Genomic DNA, 19086 nt, shown 5'->3' on the forward strand with positions numbered 1-19086 from the left:
GTGCAGGCCACACCCCCTCCTCCCATTGTTACTGTGTGTATGAACACAATTTGAACAATGGCTTCCTAAAATGCTGTGGTGCTTACTAACACACTAGGAAAGGTTGTGGTAGACGTGGGCCACCACAGGTGAGTTCACAGCTCTTCCACTCTGAATAATGAGGCAGGGAAAGCGTAACACAAGCTTCCTCTCTGGTTCCATTCCCCAATAGTAAGTGGATCATACTTGAATTGTGGTAGTAATATTGTCCCTGGACTCTGGCACCATAGAAAACACATTACAAAATAAAATAACATTTATTTAAATATGAAAACATGTCCTTTATACTACAAAACATGATTTGTATGCATTGTAGAACATACTGGGGACTAGCTAATTGGCATGTAGAGGTGTAGTGACATGTATTCAGTAGATACATAGACATTTAAATTAGTTTGAATAACATCAATTAAACAAAAAACATTGCATTGTCTGTATAGATAACCCAAAGTTTGACCAGCACAAATTCATGTAGAATATTTATTTTTAATTAGCATATTAAGTTCAATGCAGTTAACCAAATACATTTGATGACAAATAATAAATCTATTAAGACAATTTAATAAACATGTAGTCGTTTCAAAGTATGTGTATCATTAAAACAAAAGTTACTTCGTAGTAAAACAAAATAATCCACCCAAACTAATGGTGAAGACTGATCACACCATCTCTGACCCATGTTGTGTCTACCAGCTCATTTCCACAGAGAACTGATCATCACACCATCTCTGACCCATGTTGTGTCTACCAGCTCATTTCCACAGAGAACTGATCATCACACCATCTCTATCTGACACATGTTGTGTCTACCAGCTCATTTCCACAGAGAACTGATCATCACACCATCTCTGACCCATGTTGTGTCTACCAGCTCATTCCCAACAGAGAACTGATCATCACACCATCTCTGACACATGTTGTGTCTACCAGCTCATTTCCACAGAAAACTACAGAAGGAAGCAGTACTACCCAGTCAGCCATCAGACTACATTGTTACAATGTGAGAAGCCTCAGAGGGCACTCAACCCTAAGGGCAAATTCAAGGTACTCTCAATATCTTTAGAGTAAAAGCTAAATTAAATAAATAAATAAATACAACTGACAAGGTGCTCACTGATCAGCAAAATAACAAGAGGCTAACATTCTATAACACTCCCTTTCCTCTGCACAGTTCTCTCTCAGTGAGAAACAATAGGATCCCAATAGTGTTTTATTCTTTCTTAAATGTTATCAAATTCACTGTTACCACTTCATTTATGAGATGAGAATGAAGTGATTTAATGACTTTACTCTTAGCTGGTCTGAGAGAACTGATGAGGCTTCTCTCCTGTATGTATACGCTGGTGACATTTTAAGGTATCCAATCGGGTGAAACTCTTCCCACAATCAGAGCAGAAGTAAGGCTTCTCTCCTGTATGTATACGCTGGTGACATTTTAAGGTATCCAATCGGGTGAAACTCTTCCCACAGTCGGAGCAGAAGTAAGACTTTTGGTCTGTATGTATTCGCTGGTGACATTTTAACTTCTCCAATTGGGAGAAACTTTTTCCACAGTCAGAGCAGAAGTAAGGCTTCTCTCCTGTGTGTGTTCTCTGATGAACTGTTAGCTCAGATGATGTTGTGAAGCATTTTCCACAGTCAGAGCAGGAGTATGGTTTCTCTCCTGTATGTACACGTTCATGTACTTTTAAGGTATCCAATCGGGAGAAACTCTTTCCACAGTCAGAGCAGAAGTAAGGCTTCTCTCCTGTGTGTGTTCTCTGATGAACTGTTAGCTCAGTTGATGTTGTGAAGCCTTTTCCACAATCAGAGCAGGAGTAAGGCTTCTCTCCTGTGTGTATCCGTTGGTGTTTTTTGAAGTTGCTCTGTTGAGAGAAACTCCTCCCACAGGCCGAGCAAGAGTAAGGCTTCTCTCCTGTATGTATACGTTGGTGTTTTTTTAAATTGCTCTGTTGAGAGAAACTCTCCCCACAGTCAGAGCAGTTGTAAGGCTTCTCTCCTGTGTGTACTCTCCGATGAACTGCCAGAGCCCTTGATGTTGTGAAACTATTCCCACAGTCAATGAAGGAATACAGATTTTCTTCTGTGTGCATTTTTAGGTGTATTTTTAGCTTTGATAGAAATGGGAAAATCTCCTCACAATGTGGGCAGTGGTGAGACCTCTTAGCTCTGTGATCTTCCTGCTGTTGCTCTCTGGATGTGGAGAATGTCTCAACATGGTCTCCTGTGTGAACAACAGAATAATCAGTTGGTGTGATATATACCGAGCGCCAAAACATTAGGAACACCTGCTCTTTCCATGACAGACTGACCATGTTAAAGCTATGATTCCTTATTGATGTCACTTGTTTAATCCACTTCAATCAGTGTAGATGAAGAAACGAATTAAAATGATTTTTAAGGCTTGATACAATTGTGACATGGATTGTGTATGTCTGCCATTCAGAGGGTGAATGGGCAAGACAAAATATTGAAGTGCCTTTTAATGGGGTATGGTAGTAGGTGCCAGGCGCACCGGTTTGTGTTAATAAATGCAATGCTTCTGGGTTTTTCCATGTGCAAAAGTTTCCTGTGTGTGTGAAGAATGGGTCCACCACCCAAAAGACATTTAGCCAACTTGACACAACTGGTAAGCATTGGAGTCGACATGCGCCATCATCCCTGTGTAAAGCTTTCCACACCTTGTAGATTCCATGCCCAAACTAATTGACGCAGAGGGCATAAGAAGGGTGCAACTCAACATGTGGAAGGTGTTCTTAATGTTTTGTACACTCATTGTACATGTCAATCAAATACATTTGATGCACTTTTTACATCAGCAGTTGGCACAAAGTGCTTATACAGAAATCCAGCTTAAAAACACCAATAAGAAAGCGGCTAAGAAAAACTCCCCAGAACACAGGAACACTAGGAAGAAACCTAGAGAGGAACCAGTCTGAGGGGTGGCCAGTCCTCTTCTGGCTCTATTGGGCGACATACAGCGAGGGAATAAAGTATTTTATCCCCCTGCTGATTTTATATGTTTGCCCACTGACAAAGAAATGATCAGTCTGTCATTTTAATGTTTATTTGAACAGTGAGAGACAGACATGTTTGCAAATGTATTAAAAATAAAAAACATAAATTCCTTATTTATATAAGTATTCAGACCCTTTGCTATGAAACTCAAAATTGAGCTCTGGTGCATCCTGTTCCCATTTATCATCCTTGAGATGTTTCTACAACTTGATTGGAATCCACCTGTGATAAATTCAATTGATTGGACATGATTTGGAAAGGAACACACCTGTGTATATAAGGTCCCACAGTTGACAGTGCATGTCAGAGCAAAAACCAAGCCATGAGGTTGAAGGAATTGTCCGTAGAGCTCTGAGACAGGATTGTTTCGAGGCACAGATCTGGGGAAGGGTACCAACAACATTTCTGCAGCATTGAAGGTCTCCAAGAACACAGTGGTTTCCATCATTCTTAAATGGAAGAAGTTTGGAACCACCAAGACTCTTCCTAGAGCTGGCCGCCCGGCCAAACTGAGCAATCGGGGGGGAAGGGCCTTGGTCAGGGAGGTGACCAAGAACCCGATGGTCACTCTGACAAAGCTCCAGAGTTCCTCTGTGGAGATGGGAGAACATTCCAGAAGTACAACCATCTCTGCAGCACTCCACCAATCAGGCCTTCATGGTAGAGTGGCCAGACGAAGCCACTCCTCAGTAAAAAAGGCACATGACAGCCCGCTTGGAGTTTTCCAAAAGGCACCTAAAGACTTTCAGACCAGGAGAAACCAGATTCTCTGGTCTGATGAAACCAAAATGTTGACCTGAATGCCAAGCGTCACATTTGGAGGAAACCTGGCACCATCCCTACGGTGAAGCATGGTGATGGCAGCATCATGCTGTGGGGAGGTTTTTCAGCAGCAGGGACTGGGAGACTAGTCAGGATCGAGGAAAATATGAACGGAGCAAAGTACAGAGAGATCCTTGATGAAAACCTGTTCCAGAATACTCAGTACCACAGACTGGGGAGAAAGTTGACCTTGTCTACTTCACTTCTTTAGTCTACTCTCTGATCACTCCAGATAGACCAGTGAATCAAACATGCTGACAATACTGGTGTCAAACCATGCAAGTCTCAGTAGCATGAAACAACATCTACCTTCTCATTGAAACAGTTCATCATGAAACAGTTCTACTGCAACTTTTCATACACAGTGGGAAGTTGAAATAAACAACACACACTTAGAACCTGCTCTTACCATGAGAAACAGATGTCCCAATCTTCTCCTCCACTTCTTCATCTTTAATGTTGACATTCAGTTCCACTGTTTGACTGCAGTCTTCCAGCTTCACTGATGCCATCTCTGGATCCTGCAGAGCAAACTGGGCTCCACTGTCACAATCAGGACCCAGTGACTGAAGGTTTGGAGTCAGTGTGGAAGGAGAGAGGCAGGCTGGGTTTGTCCTCACTGTGGATGTTACCGGAATCAGACTTAATCCGCGTTGGCCTGTAGTAACAAAGAGACACGGACACAAAAGTTATTGTCTTGACAGTTCTGGCACTTACTTTATTCTCTTAAAAATATTTAGTTTTTTCCTTGTTCAATTATCGAATTTCAATGAATCAGGTTGCTATGCATTGATGTTACGGATACCATTATCCTGTGTGTGTATCCTGTGTGTGTGTGTGTTTCTTTTCTCTCCTTCTCCCCTCACAGGTGAAAATCATCACTCCCCAATCAGTCAACAATCAACCCATCAATCAGAAGACACACCTCCTCCTGTTTCCTACCCTTCCCCATGGTTTAAAAACCCCATCATTTGTTTGCTCTGGAGCTCAATCTCTTTGTAAATGCCATGTTTGTAGATCTCTGTTCTTCGCTCGCTCTCTGTGTATTAATTAACCTCTCTTTTGTTTGAGCACCTCCAAATCCCTTTGTCATCTCCTGTGAGTATTGTTTTTGCTTATGGTGTTTGCTGGTGGGAAAAGGGGAAACCAAGACAAGTCGCCCATGGGCATACACTACCCGTAGGTAAACTTTGTTAAATACACTAGTTAGAACTGGGCGGACCACCCACTGTATTTTGATTAGTTAGTTAGCTGTTGTTGAAATAGGCTAGTCTAGCTTAGGGGTGTTTTTGCATATTTGTTTCTTTCCTTGGGTCCAGCTCAGCCCCTTTTCCTGCTCCCCCCCCATTACCGTGTGTTTATCAAATAAACATTGAGTTTGACGGTAGATTTCAGTTGTCCTGGTTATTACGTTCACACTTTTACTTTGTCACAATTATAATTTACATGAGTTATGTTACGGGTCTCATTACCATCCCCCCTAGACTGTCGGGCCAAAAGGGATTCGTAACAATTGACAAAACATTATTTCACATTAGACGAGTGCACACTTTAAATTACACAACGTAAGTGCACTTAACCTATAGTAGATTTCCTACATTTACATCAATGCATAAATGACTCAAGCCATTAAGGTTGCAGTGTTTGAGGAAGCACGATGAATAATTTTCTTGAATAACGTCATCTTCACTGTATTATTTCATCTACAAAAAAAACTATTGTTTCTATCTATAACGTGAAATACAATGTGTCCGAATATTATTACACATGTAATTTTTTTAAACAAAAATAAAAGATAAACATTGCATTTAGCCTCACAACTGTAGGGCAACCGTGGAATTGTCGCTCTCTGGTGCATCTGCACTGCCCGCACGCAGACAGAGCTGTCCCAGCCATTTTACAAACTCGCGAATTTTACACAAAACCAATAACATGTAAAAGGAGCTCAGAAATCGAAAATAAATTATGAAATGACCTTTTAATAAATTATATATGTTCATTGACTGACGTATAAAATTGTATTAGCCACGTTTTCCACTCACTTGAAGCAAAATAACACACAACCTTTACCAAACGTGATCATTTGTTACCTGGAACGTTATGACATGTTATTTTGATATTAGACAGTTTAAACGTACAATTACATACCTGTAGTAATACATGGGAAAACGGACACAAAAGGTTTCTAGTTCCGGCCTTCCCGGAACTTCTTGTTCCCCCACTACAACCAAAGATGTTTAAAGTTCAGTTGTAACGTCACAAGCACAGTGAAATGCCTTTCTTGCAAACTCAAAACGAAATAATGCAATTATCAATAACCATATATTACTAGAAAAAAAGACGCGAAATAAGAATAGGAAATACACAAGTAAGTATACTATATATATATATATATATATATATATATATATATATATATATATATATATATATATATATATATATATATATATATAGTTAAAGTCAGTTCCAATACCATATTTAGATGTGCAGGGATACTGGAGTGATGGAGGTAGATATGTATAGGGGTAAGGTGACAGGGATACTGGAGTGATGGAGGTAGATATGTATAGGGGTAAGGTGACAGGGATACTGGAGTGATGGAGGTAGATATGTATAGGGGTAAGGTGACAGGGATACTGGAGTGATGGAGGTAGATATGTATAGGGGGAAGGGGACAGGGATACTGGAGTGATGGAGGTAGATATGTATAGGGGTAAGGTGACAGGGATACTGGAGTGATGGAGGTAGATATGTATAGGGGTAAGGTGACAGGGATGCTGGAGTGATGGAGGTAGATATGTATAGGGGACAGGGATACTGGAGTGATGGAGGTAGATATGTATAGGGGTAAGGGGACAGGGATACTGGAGTGATGGAGGTAGATATGTATAGGGGACAGGGATACTGGAGTGATGGAGGTAGATATGTATAGGGGTAAGGGGACAGGGATACTGGAGTGATGGAGGTAGATATGTATAGGGGTAAGGTGACAGGGATACTGGAGTGATGGCGGTAGATATGTATAGGGGTAAGGTGACAGGGATGCTGGAGTGATGGAGGTAGATATGTATAGGGGACAGGGATACTGGAGTGATGGAGGTAGATATGTATAGGGGTAAGGGGACAGGGATACTGGAGTGATGGAGGTAGATATGTATAGGGGACAGGGATACTGGAGTGATGGAGGTAGATATGTATAGGGGTAAGGGGACAGGGATACTGGAGTGATGGAGGTAGATATGTATAGGGAGGGGTAAGGTGACAGGGATGCTGGAGTGATGGAGGTAGATATGTATAGGGGTAAGGGGACAGGGATACTGGAGTGATGGAGGTAGATATGTATAGGGGTAAGGTGACAGGGATGCTGGAGTGATGGAGGTAGATACAGTGCCTTGCGAAAGTATTCGGCCCCCTTGAACTTTGCGACCTTTTGCCACATTCCAGGCTTCAAACATAAAGATATAAAACTGTATTTTTTTGTGAAGAATCAACAACAAGTGGGACACAATCATGAAGTGGAACGACATTTATTGGATATTTCTAACTTTTTTAACACAAAAACTGAAAAATTGGGCGTGCAAAATTATTCAGCCCCCTTAAGTTAATACTTTGTAGCGCCACCTTTTGCTGCGATTACAGCTGTAAGTCACTTGGGGTATGTCTCTATCAGTTTTGCACATCGAGAGACTGACATTTTTTCCCATTCCTCCTTGCAAAACAGTTCGAGCTCAGTGAGGTTGGATGGAGAGCATTTGTGAACAGCAGTTTTCAGTTCTTTCCACAGATTCTCTATTGGATTCAGGTCTGGACTTTGACTTGGCCATTCTAACACCTGGATATGTTTATTTTTGAACCATTCCATTGTAGATTTTGCTTTATGTTTTGGATCATTGTCTTGTTGGAAGACAAATCTCCGTCCCAGTCTCAGGTCTTTTGCAGACTCCATCAGGTTTTCTTCCAGAATGGTCCTGTATTTGGCTCCATCTATCTTCCCTGTCCCTGCTGAAGAAAAGCAGGCCCAAACCATGATGCTGCCACCACCATGTTTGACAGTGGGGATGGTGTGTTCAGCTGTGTTGCTTTTACGCCAAACATAACGTTTTGCATTGTTGCCAAAAAGTTCAATTTTGGTTTCATCTGACCAGAGCACCTTCTTCCACATGTTTGGTGTGTCTCCCAGGTGGCTTGTGGCAAACTTTAAATGACACTTTTTATGGATATCTTTAAGAAATGGCTTTCTTCTTGCCACTCTTCCATAAAGGCCAGATTTGTGCAATATACGACTGATTGTTGTCCTATGGACAGAGTCTCCCACCTCAGCTGTAGATATCTGCAGTTCATCCAGAGTGATCATGGGCCTCTTGGCTGCATCTCTGATCAGTCTTCTCCTTGTATGAGCTGAAAGTTTAGAGGGACGGCCAGGTCTTGGTAGATTTGCAGTGGTCTGATACTCCTTCCATTTCAATATTATCGCTTGCACAGTGCAACTTGGGATGGTTAAAGCTTGGGAAATCTTTTTGTATCCAAATCCGGCTTTCAACTTCTTCACAACAGTATCTCGGACCTGCCTGGTGTGTTCCTTGTTCTTCATGATGCTCTCTGCACTTTTAACGGACCTCTGAGACTATCACAGTGCAGGTGCATTGATACAGAGACTTGATTACACACAGGTGGATTGTATTTATCATCATTAGTCATTTAGGTCAACATTGGATCATTCAGAGATCCTCACTGAACTTCTGGAGAGAGTTTGCTGCACTGAAAGTAAAGGGGCTGAATAATTTTGCACGCCCAATTTTTCAGTTTTTGATTTGTTAAAAAAGTTTGAAATATCCAGTAAATGTCGTTCCACTTCATGATTGTGTCCCACTTGTTGTTGATTCTTCACAAAAAAATACAGTTTTATATCTTTATGTTTGAAGCCTGAAATGTGGCAAAAGGTCGCAAAGTTCAAGGGGGCCGAATACTTTCGCAAGGCACTGTATGTATAGGGGTAAGGGGACAGGGATACTGGAGTGATGGAGGTAGATATGTATAGGGGTAAGGGGACAGGGATACTGGAGTGATGGAGGTAGATATGTATAGGGGGAAGGGGACAGGGATACTGGAGTGATGGAGGTAGATATGTATAGGGGGAAGGGGACAGGGATACTGGAGTGATGGAGGTAGATATGTATAGGGGTAAGGGGACTAGGCAACTGGATAAGATAAACAGAGTAGCAGCAGCTTGTATGAGAGTGGGTGTGTAGTCAGTATAAATGTATGTGCATACTATGTGTGAAAGGAGAATGTGAAAATCTTAAAATTGCACCATCTATTCCTGCACCTACACACTATCCCCCAGAACCCACCACTTTAGCCCTAAATGATCCTACAACAGGCCATCTGCCTTGGAGGATGGAACCCCTTCCCTCAAAACTGACTGTAGATCTTCTATACTAAAATCTCACACCCAAATATTTCTCTGCTGCTGCAACTACCACACGTCCCTTCTGTGATTTCCACTCCACCAGTGCAGTGCAGTTCATCACCATGGTTATAAACGCAACATATCCAACCTTACTAAAACTCATCCTCTCTGGATCTTTCTCTTTTCAGACCAATTCACTGGGAGGCTCCCTTGCCCTTGGGCTACCCTCTACTCTCTTTATTGTCTCAGCATAGGAAACGTTCTGCCCACTCAAAATGACAATTTCAACCAGTCTCTCTCACAAGCCAGTTCAGATCCTCAGCTGCATTGGCAACCCCACAGTTGACATAGGGCTTTCTGTATCCCAACTGTACACTCCCTCTGACTAGGCCCTCCTGCACTTTCCTCACATCGTGGGATCCCTCTTCTACACACTGCTGCAACATGTCCGAATCCTTGGCACCTAAAGCACCGTAATGAACTCAGAACACAGGCCCTCGCAGAACACCAAATATAACCTAACCTTTTCAGGTAGCAACTCGGTCAAAGCTCAAGACAAACAGGGTTCTCAGTCACGCCATTGCCACCGGGTCTATGTCTCACCAAACGGCTGGCAACAAACACTAGGAATATTCCTTTTCATTTGATACCCCTCTACCCCACTGATCCCCCCCCTTTGAGCGGGGCCCTACTCCGGAGAGCAAAGCACGCCACAGGTTGAGACCCGAGCCGCGTGACTTGAAGCATCCGCTTCCTCTGGGCGGTGGATAAGCAAAAAAAAATCTAAACAATTCCACTTCTCGAAACTTTGTAACACAGATATAACCATTCCCAGTTTGTTCTTTCCCCAACTTGACAAAACGTATGGGTGTGCCAAAAAGCAAGAATCGACGCTTTCCAAAAGTCTGACTCCTACCTGTCTGATAGGATTCTCAGGGCAAACGTTGGAAGTCTCAACTACACCCTGTGGTGTAAAGTACTATTTTTGTTTTTACAACTTTTACTTCACTACAGTAAAGAAAATGTACTTTTTACTCCATACATTTTCCCTAACACCCAAAAATACTCGTTACATTTTGAATGTTTAGCAGGACAGGAAAATGGTCTAATTCCCACACTTATCAAGAGAACATCCCTGGTCATCCCTACTGCCTCTGATCTGACAGACTCACTAAACAGAGAACATCCTGGTCATCCCTACTGCCTCTGATCTGACAGACTCACTAAACAGAGAACATCCCTGGTCATCCCCGCTGCCTCTGATCTGGTGGACTCACTGAACACATGCTTTGTTTGTAAAAGGATGTCCAAGTGTGTAAGTGTGCCCCTGGCTATCTGTAAACAACAACAACAACATGAGGCCTGGTTGGCTTAATAAGGAATTTTAAACATTTACACTTGTACTTTTACTAAATATATTTAAAACCAAATACTTTTACTCAAGTAGTATTTGACTGTTTGACTTTCACTTGAGTCATTTTCTATGAAGGCATCTTTACTTTTACTCAAGTACCACTGACTACACCTGTCTACCACAGGTAGGCCCACTTAATCCTGGACTGGCTCAACCTCCATTTCCAGATCATCAAGGTTCTCAAAAGAGCATGTAGACCTATGAATATGATTACTCAGTTTGTATTCAGGAGACAAAAGGTACAGTTGAAGTCGGAAGTTTACATACACTTAGGTTGGAGTCATTAAAAAACGTTTTTCAACCACTCCACAAATTTCTTACTAACAAACTATAGTTTGGCAAGTCGGTTAGGACATCTTCTTTGTGCATGACAAGTAATTTGTTTAACAACTGTTCAGGCAGACTTCTGATAGGCTAATTGACATCATTTGAGTTAATTGGAGGTGTACCTGTGGATTTATTTCAAGGCTCAGTGCCTCTTTGCTTGACGACATGGGAAAATCAAAAGAAATCAGCCAAGACCTCAGAAAAATGATTGTAGACCTCCACAAGTCTGGTTCATCCTTGAGAGCAATTTCAAAATGCCTGAAGGTACCACATTCATCTTTACAAACAATAGTATGCAAGTATAAACACCATGGGACCACGCAGCTGTCATACCTCTCAAGAAGGAGACGCGTTCGGTCTGCTAGAGATGAACGTATTTGTTGCGAAAAGTGCAAATCAATCCCAGAACAACAGCAAAGGACCTTGTGAAGATGCTGGAGGAAACAGGTACAAAAAATGTCTATATCCACAGTAAAACAAGTCCTATATCGACATAACCTGAAAAGCCGCTCAGTAAGGAAGAAGCCACTGCTCCAAAACCGCCATAAAAAAAGCCAGACTACGGTTTGCAACTGCACGAGGGCAAAGATTGTACTTTTTGGAGAAATGTCCACTGGTCTGATGAAACAAAAATAGAACTGTTTGGCCATAATGACCATCGTTATGTTTGGGGGGAAAAGGGGGAGGCTTGCAAGCCAAAGAACACCATCCTAACTGTGAAGCACGGGGGTGGCAGCATCATGTTGTTGGGGTGCGTTGCTGCAGGAGGGACTGCTGCACTTCACAAAATAGACGGCATCATGAGGATGGAAAATTATGTGATATTGAAGCAACATCTCAAGACATCAGTCAGGAAGTTGAAGCTTGGTCGCAAATGGGTCTTCCAATGGACAGTGACCCCAAGCATACTTCCAAAATTGTGGCAAAATGGCTTAAGGACAACAACATCAATGTATTGGAGTGGACATCACAAATCCCTGACCTCAATCCTATAGAAAATGTGTGGGCAGAACTGAAAAAGCGTGTGCGAGCAAGGAGGCCTGCAAACCTGACTCCGTTACACCAGCTCTGTCAGGAGGAATGGGCCAAAATTCACCCAACTTATTGTGGGAAGCTTGTGGAAGACTCCCCGAAACATTTGACCCAAGTTAAACAATTTAAAGTCAATGCTACCAAATACTAACTGAGTGTATGTAAACTTCTGACCCATTGGGAATGCGATGAAAGAAATAAAAGCTGAAATAAATCATTCTCTCAACTATTATTCTGACATTTCACATTCTTAAAATAAAGTGGTGATCCTAACTGACCTAAGACAGGGAATTTTTACTAGGATTAAGTGTCAGGAATTGTGAAAAACTGAGTTTAAATGTATTTGGCTAAGGTGTATGTAAACTTCTGACTTCAACTGTGTGTATACACCTTTGTTCGAAGTGTCCACACCTTTGTTCGAAGTGTCCACTCGGGACACACATCTCTGAAGCGCCATTCTTATGCCTTCGCATCATTTCACTTCCTCTTAGCTCCAGGTCAGATTCTCTCCTGTGTGAATAAGTTGGTGTCTTTTTTAAGTCCCCAGTTGAGCCGCGGTGGCTCATCCAATAGGAGAAGGGGGCGGCTGCATCTCAATACGGCGAGCGGAGTAATGGAGAAGGGGGCGGCTGCATCTCAATACGGAGACCGGAGTAATGGAGAAGGGGGCGGCTGCATCTCAATACGGGACCGGAGTAATGGAGAAGGGGGCGGCTGCACCTCAATACGGCGACCGGAGTAATGAGCGACCGGAGTAATGAGCGACCGGAGTAATGAGCGACCGGAGTAATGAGCGACCGGAGTAATGAGCGACCGGAGTAATGAGCGACCAGAGTAATGAGCGACCAGAGTAATGAGCGACCAGAGTAATGAGCGACCAGAGTAATGAGGGAGTGGGTGTGTCGAAAGGAAAGTATTGGGCTTGTGGAAAGAAGTGAATCGAAAGCGCTGTGCTATAGGTTAGACTGTTTGATTGCACTGTGGGGGGTTTCTCTCTTCCTTTTCTTACCACACAACTACCAGACATACAGGTTTGGGGAGTAACAGATTACATGTAAAGGGATTGCAAAAAATATTGTAAACAAATTACCGATACTTTTGAAAAAGTAAAGGATTACTTCAAGGATTACTTTTAAATTCAGAAATTATGTTTGCTGGAAGAAAAAGAGAAAACAATTCTCAATGACATTCAAATCAGCATTGTAAGAAAGGCGCATGTTTAAGTTTGTTCCACCTGAGTGAGTCTGACCACCAATCAGAGACCACTATGATGACACACCAGATGATGACCACAAGTCAGAGACCACTATGATGACACACCAGATGATGACCACAAGTCAGAGACCACTATGATGACACACCAAATTATCCAACTTGAATAAACGCTTGGAGGTAAGGATACCGTGGTCTACAGTGATACGGATATCACTTATTATTGTTATCTACATAACGCATTGATGTGAATCACACTGCTGCTCTCTCATTCAGCTATTAGCGCCTTACGGATTGTGGTTGTTGTGGATGGCTGTTCACAAATCTAAATGTGTATTTGAATCCAATAATGGTTTAATTCAAGAAGTTTATGTTGCCTGTCAATCATTGATTTTGAAACCAGTGGACAGCCATGAAAAATTCACTCTTGCAACAGCAGCATAGTGTGGATCCCAGCCTATGGAATAACAGCAGCATAGTGTGGATCCCAGCCTATGGAATAACAGCAGCATAGTGTGGATCCCAGCCTATAGAATAACAACAGCATAGTGCAGATCCCAGCCTATGGAATAACAGCAGCATAGTGTGGATCCAAACCTATGGAATAACAGCAGCATAGTGTGGATCCCAGCCTATGGAATAACAGCAGCATAGTGTGGATCCCAGCCTATAGAATAACAACAGCATAGTGCAGATCCCAGCCTATGGAATAACAACAGCATAGTGCAGATCCCAGCCTATGGAATAACAACAGCATAGTGTGGATCCAAGCCTATGGAATAACAGCAGCATAGTGTGGATCCCAGCCTATGGAATAACAGCAGCATAGTGTGGATCCCAGCCTATAGAATAACAACAGCATAGTGCAGATCCCAGCCTATGGAATAACAGCAGCATAGTGTGGATCCCAGCCTATGGAATAACAGCAGCGTAGTGTGGATCCAAGCCTATGGAATAACAACAGCATAGTGTGGATCCCAGCCTATGGAATAACAGCAGCATAGTGTGGATCCCAGCCTATGGAATAACAGCAGCATAGTGTGGATCCCAGCCTATGGAATAACAGCAGCATAGTGTGGATCCCAGCCTATGGAATAACAGCAGCATAGTGTGGATCCCAGCCTAGGGAATAACAGCAGCATAGTGTGGATCCCAGCCTATAGAATAAAAGTGGGGTTTTTAATGCTCAATCTAATTCATGCTGATAAAAATAAAAACATCCATAGGCCTAATGGACACATGCTCAAACTTGCACACTTTTGATAGACTTAAAGAGGGGCAATCTGTTTAGGGATTTATACATTCTATATACACACAGTACCAGTCAAAGTTTGGACACACCTACTGATTCAAGGGTTTCTTTATTTTTACTATTTTCTACATTTTAGTATAATGAAGACATCAAAACTATGAAATAACATAAGGAATCATGTAGTAACCCAAAAAAAAAAAAAAAGTGTTAAACAAATCAAAATAGATTTTATGTTTTTCAAAGTAAACACCCTTTGCCTTGATGACAGCTTTGCCATTCCACGAGCGCAGCATTTATTTTTCAACTAAATCAGTCCTCTGAGACAATAAAAAGTAGAGCTGGCTAATAAGTCCTTAGTTTTGGGGTCGTGCTCAGGTAAAACTATTTGGCTAATCTATACTTCCAAGTCCTATTGTTGAAGATCAAGGGGTATAACATTTATTGGAATGACTGGAATTCTGATAGACTTTGGTGTTTAATGTAAAGATATAATTTAATCATATGTAGTAGTATAAATGTATATGTAGTAGAAAGCAATGGGTTGGAAGAGGCATACATAACCAACCCATAAAGTAACATGTAACATCCATATATTGCCAGCAATGTAAACTTTAACATTGATTTATCCTGCAATAGACGTCATTCAATTGGCAACATACATTTGTATTATTCTGATGCCTCTTAATTAAGGGGGAACGTAATCTAAAAGTAACGGAATGTAATCAGATTACGTTACTGAGTTGAGGTAATCCAAAAATTACGTTACTGACTATAATTTTGGACAGGTACCTTGTAACAGATTCCATTTAGAAAGTAACCCACCCAACCCTGCGTACACTGAGCTACCATACCGCCAGAGTTTGGACTTCTGTTTTTAAGCCAGAGGATGAGTCTGGGTTGTATTTCATTGTTAGTTTTACACAAATAATTGTACAGTTTCAGCTATAAAACTGAACTCTTTATTTAAAATAAAAAAAATAAAAAAAAGATTGATGGTTATCATGCGCTCCTGAGTGGCTCAGCGGTCTAAGACACTGCATCGCAGTACTCGAGGAGTCACTACAGACACCCTGGTTTGAATCCAGGCTGTATCACAACCGGCTGTGATTGGGAGTCCCATTGGGCTGCACACAATTGGCCCAGCGTCGTCCAGGTGTAGGCGGTCATTGTAAATAAGAATGTGTTCTTAACTGACGTGCCTAGTTAAAAAGGTTGTCACCCTGAAAATAGCTACTAGGTATCTACTTCATACTAGGTTACCATGGCTACTAGGCAACTACTTCATACTAGGTTGCCATGGCTACTAGGCAACTACTTCATACTAGGTTGCCAGAGTAGTGCTTGTCAAGCGGGAGCGAAGGTCACTGTGTCCCTTTGTTGTTGTCGTTCATGTTTACCCCATTGAGTAGTAGACTATGTATACTGAACATAAATAAATGCAGTATGCAACTATTTCATTGATTTTACTGAGTTACACTTCATATGAGCAAATCGGTCAATTGAAAGAAATTAATTAGGCCCTAATCTATGGATTTCACGACTGGGAATGCAGATATGCATCTCTTGGTCCCAGATGCCCATTTTTTAAAGGTCTCACAGTAGGCTTCAGGATCTCGTCACGGTATTTTTGTGCATTCAAACTTCCATCGATAAAATGCAATCATGTTCGTTGACCGTAGTTTATGCCTGCCCATAACAACACCACCACGGGGCACTCTGTTCACAACGTTATTAACATCAGCAAACCGCTCTCCCACACGACGCCATTCCCGATAGAAGCAGAATTCAACCTAGCATTAGACTGGGTCATAAATTATGGAGGTCTAATTTACGAAGATAGTGCCTGCTTTTACCATGATTGACACATTTCCCAATCTTCTCCTCCTCTTCTTCATCTTTAATGTTGACATTCAGCTCCAGTGTTTGACTGCAGTCTTCCAGCTTCACTGATGCCATCTCTGGATCCTGCAGTGCAAACTGGGCTCCACTGTCACAATCAGGACCCAGTGACTGAAGGTTTGAACTCGATGTGAAAGGAGAAAGGCAGACTAGGTTTGTCCTCACTGTTAATCTGTTAACTCCGAATTGGATCCCAGTCCTAAATAGACGGCAGAGATCAACTTCCTGGTTCTCCTGTGCATGCCACACCCCCCTCCCATTGTACTGTATGCATGAACACACTTTGAACAATGGCTTCCTAAAATGCTGTAGTGATAACACGATAGGAAAGGTTGTGGTAGACGTGGCACATTACAGGTGAGTTCTTCGATTATGTTTAACGGCTGTTGACATCCAATAAATGTTGCACTACCGCCACCTACTGGACTGGAGTATAACTCTCTTATACATTGCTTGAAAGTTATTTCATAGTTTTGATGTCTTCACTATTATTCTACAATGTAGAAAATCGTTTGTTTTTTTAGATAAACAAAAACCCTGGAATGAGTAGGTGTGTCCAAACGTTTGATTGGTACTGTACATTTATGTTAATCCATTTATGTGTTCTTCACTGACGTGCCTAGTTAAAAAGTAGTTTTTTTTTATTTAAGTGCAGCTGTCACCCTGAAAGTAACCCACCCAACCCTGCATACATTGAGCTACTATAACAGTATAACTTTAGACCGTCCCTCGCCCATACCCGGGCGCGAACCAGGGACCCTCTGCACACATCAATCAATAACAGTCACCCTCGAAGCATCGTTACCCATCGCTCCACAAAAGCCGCGGCCCTTGCAGAGCAAGGGGAACTACTACTTCAAGGTCTCAGAGCAAGTGACGTCACTGATTAAAACGCTATTTAGCGCGAACACCGTTAACTAGCTAGCCATTTCACATCGGTTACACTACCATAGCGCAAGAGTTTGAACTTCTGTTTTTAAGCCAGAGGATGAGTCCGGGTTGTATTTCATTGTTAGTTTTACACAAATAATTAATTAGCATTAGCATGAAATAACATGACCTTCTCATTGAAACAGTTCTACTGTAACTTTTCATACACAGTAGGAAGTTGGAATGAACAACACACATTTAGTTAGATAGAACCTGCTCTTACCATCATAAACAGATTCCCCAATCTTCTCCTCCTCTTCTTCATCTTTAATGTTGACATTCAGCTCCAGTGTTTGACTGCAGTCTTCCAGCTTCACTGATGCCATCTCTGGATCCTGCAGTGCAAACTGGGCTCCACTGTCACAATCAGGACCCAGTGACTGTAGGTTTGGACTCAGTGTGGAAGGAGAGAGGCAGGCTGGGATTGTCCTCACTGTTGATGATACCGGCCTCAGACTTGATCTGAGTCGGCCTGCAGTAATAATGAGCAACGACACTGCAGTAATAATGAGCAACGACACTGCAGTAATAATGAGCAACGACACTGCAGTAATAATGAGAAACGACACTGCAGTAATAATGAGCAACGACACTGCAGTAATAATGAGCAACGACACTGCAGTAATAATGAGAAACGACACTGCAGTAATAATGAGCAACGACACTGCAGTAATAATGAGCAACGACACTGCAGTAATAATGAGCAACGACACTGCAGTAATAATGAGAAACGACACTGCAGTAATAATGAGAAACGACACTGCAGTAATAATGAGCAACGACACTGCAGTAATAATGAGAAACGACACTGCAGTAATAATGAGCAACGACACTGCAGTAATAATGAGCAACGACACTGCAGTAATAATGAGCAACGACACTGCAGTAATAATGAGAAACGACACTGCAGTAATACTGAGCAACGACACTGCAGTAATAATGAGCAACGACACTGCAGTAATAATGAGCAACGACACTGCAGTAATAATGAGCAACGACACTGCAGTAATAATGAGAAACGACACTGCAGTAATAATGAGCAACGACACTGCAGTAATAATGAGCAAGGACACTGCAGTAATAATGAGCAACGACACTGCAGTAATAATGAGCAACGACACTGCAGTAATAATGAGCAACGACACTGCAGTAATAATGAGAAACGACACTGCAGTAATAATGAGCAACGACACTGCAGTAATAATGAGCAACGACACTGCAGTAATAATGAGCAACGACACTGCAGTAATAATGAGCAACAACACTGCAGTAATAATGAGCAACGACACTGCAGTAATAATGAGCAATGACACTGCAGTAATAATGAGCAACGACACTGCAGTAATAATGAGCAATGACACTGCAGTAATAATGAGCAACGACACTGCAGTAATAATGAGCAACAACACTGCAGTAATAATGAGAAACAACACTGCAGTAATAATGAGCAACAACACTGCAGTAATAATGAGCAACGACACTGCAGTAATAATGAGCAATGACACTGCAGTAATAATGTGAAACGACACTGCAGTAATAATGAGAAACGACACTGCAGTAATAATGAGCAACGACACTGCAGTAATAATGAGCAAGGACACTGCAGTAATAATGAGCAACGACACTGCAGTAATAATGAGCAACGACACTGCAGTAATAATGAGCAACGACACTGCAGTAATAATGAGCAACGACACTGCAGTAATAATGAGAAACGACACTGCAGTA

At 41.9% G+C, this 19086-nt stretch overlaps 1 protein-coding gene across 1 annotated transcript; it reads right to left on the reverse strand.

Annotated features, from left to right (window-relative positions):
- Window positions 1-280: 280 nt before the first annotated feature.
- LOC139372873 (zinc finger protein 79-like) lies at window positions 281-16714 on the reverse strand. The gene is made up of 3 exons (XM_071112726.1): window positions 16383-16714; window positions 4289-4537; window positions 281-2263 (listed from the first exon to the last, which is right to left on the reverse strand). Exons 1-3 carry the CDS (start codon window positions 16483-16485, stop codon window positions 1332-1334), a joined length of 1284 nt encoding a protein of 427 aa, XP_070968827.1. The 5' UTR covers window positions 16486-16714; the 3' UTR covers window positions 281-1331.
- Between the last annotated feature and the right edge of the window lie 2372 nt (window positions 16715-19086).

This window comes from Oncorhynchus clarkii, chromosome 18 (genome assembly GCF_045791955.1).
Source record: "Oncorhynchus clarkii lewisi isolate Uvic-CL-2024 chromosome 18, UVic_Ocla_1.0, whole genome shotgun sequence".
Taxonomy (NCBI): Eukaryota; Metazoa; Chordata; class Actinopteri; order Salmoniformes; family Salmonidae; genus Oncorhynchus; species Oncorhynchus clarkii.

Bases quoted from the DNA above. Each gene is read 5' to 3' on its own strand.
- LOC139372873 (XM_071112726.1), bottom strand. From the start codon at position 16,485: ATGGCATCAGTGAAGCTGGAAGACTGCAGTCAAACACTGGAGCTGAAT. The intron at 4,538-16,382 runs GTAAAAGCAGGC...TTGTTACTACAG, and splicing joins TGGGAAATGTGTCAATCATG to GCCAACGCGGATTAAGTCTG. The intron at 2,264-4,288 runs GTAAGAGCAGGT...TTGTTCACACAG, and splicing joins TGGGACATCTGTTTCTCATG to GAGACCATGTTGAGACATTC.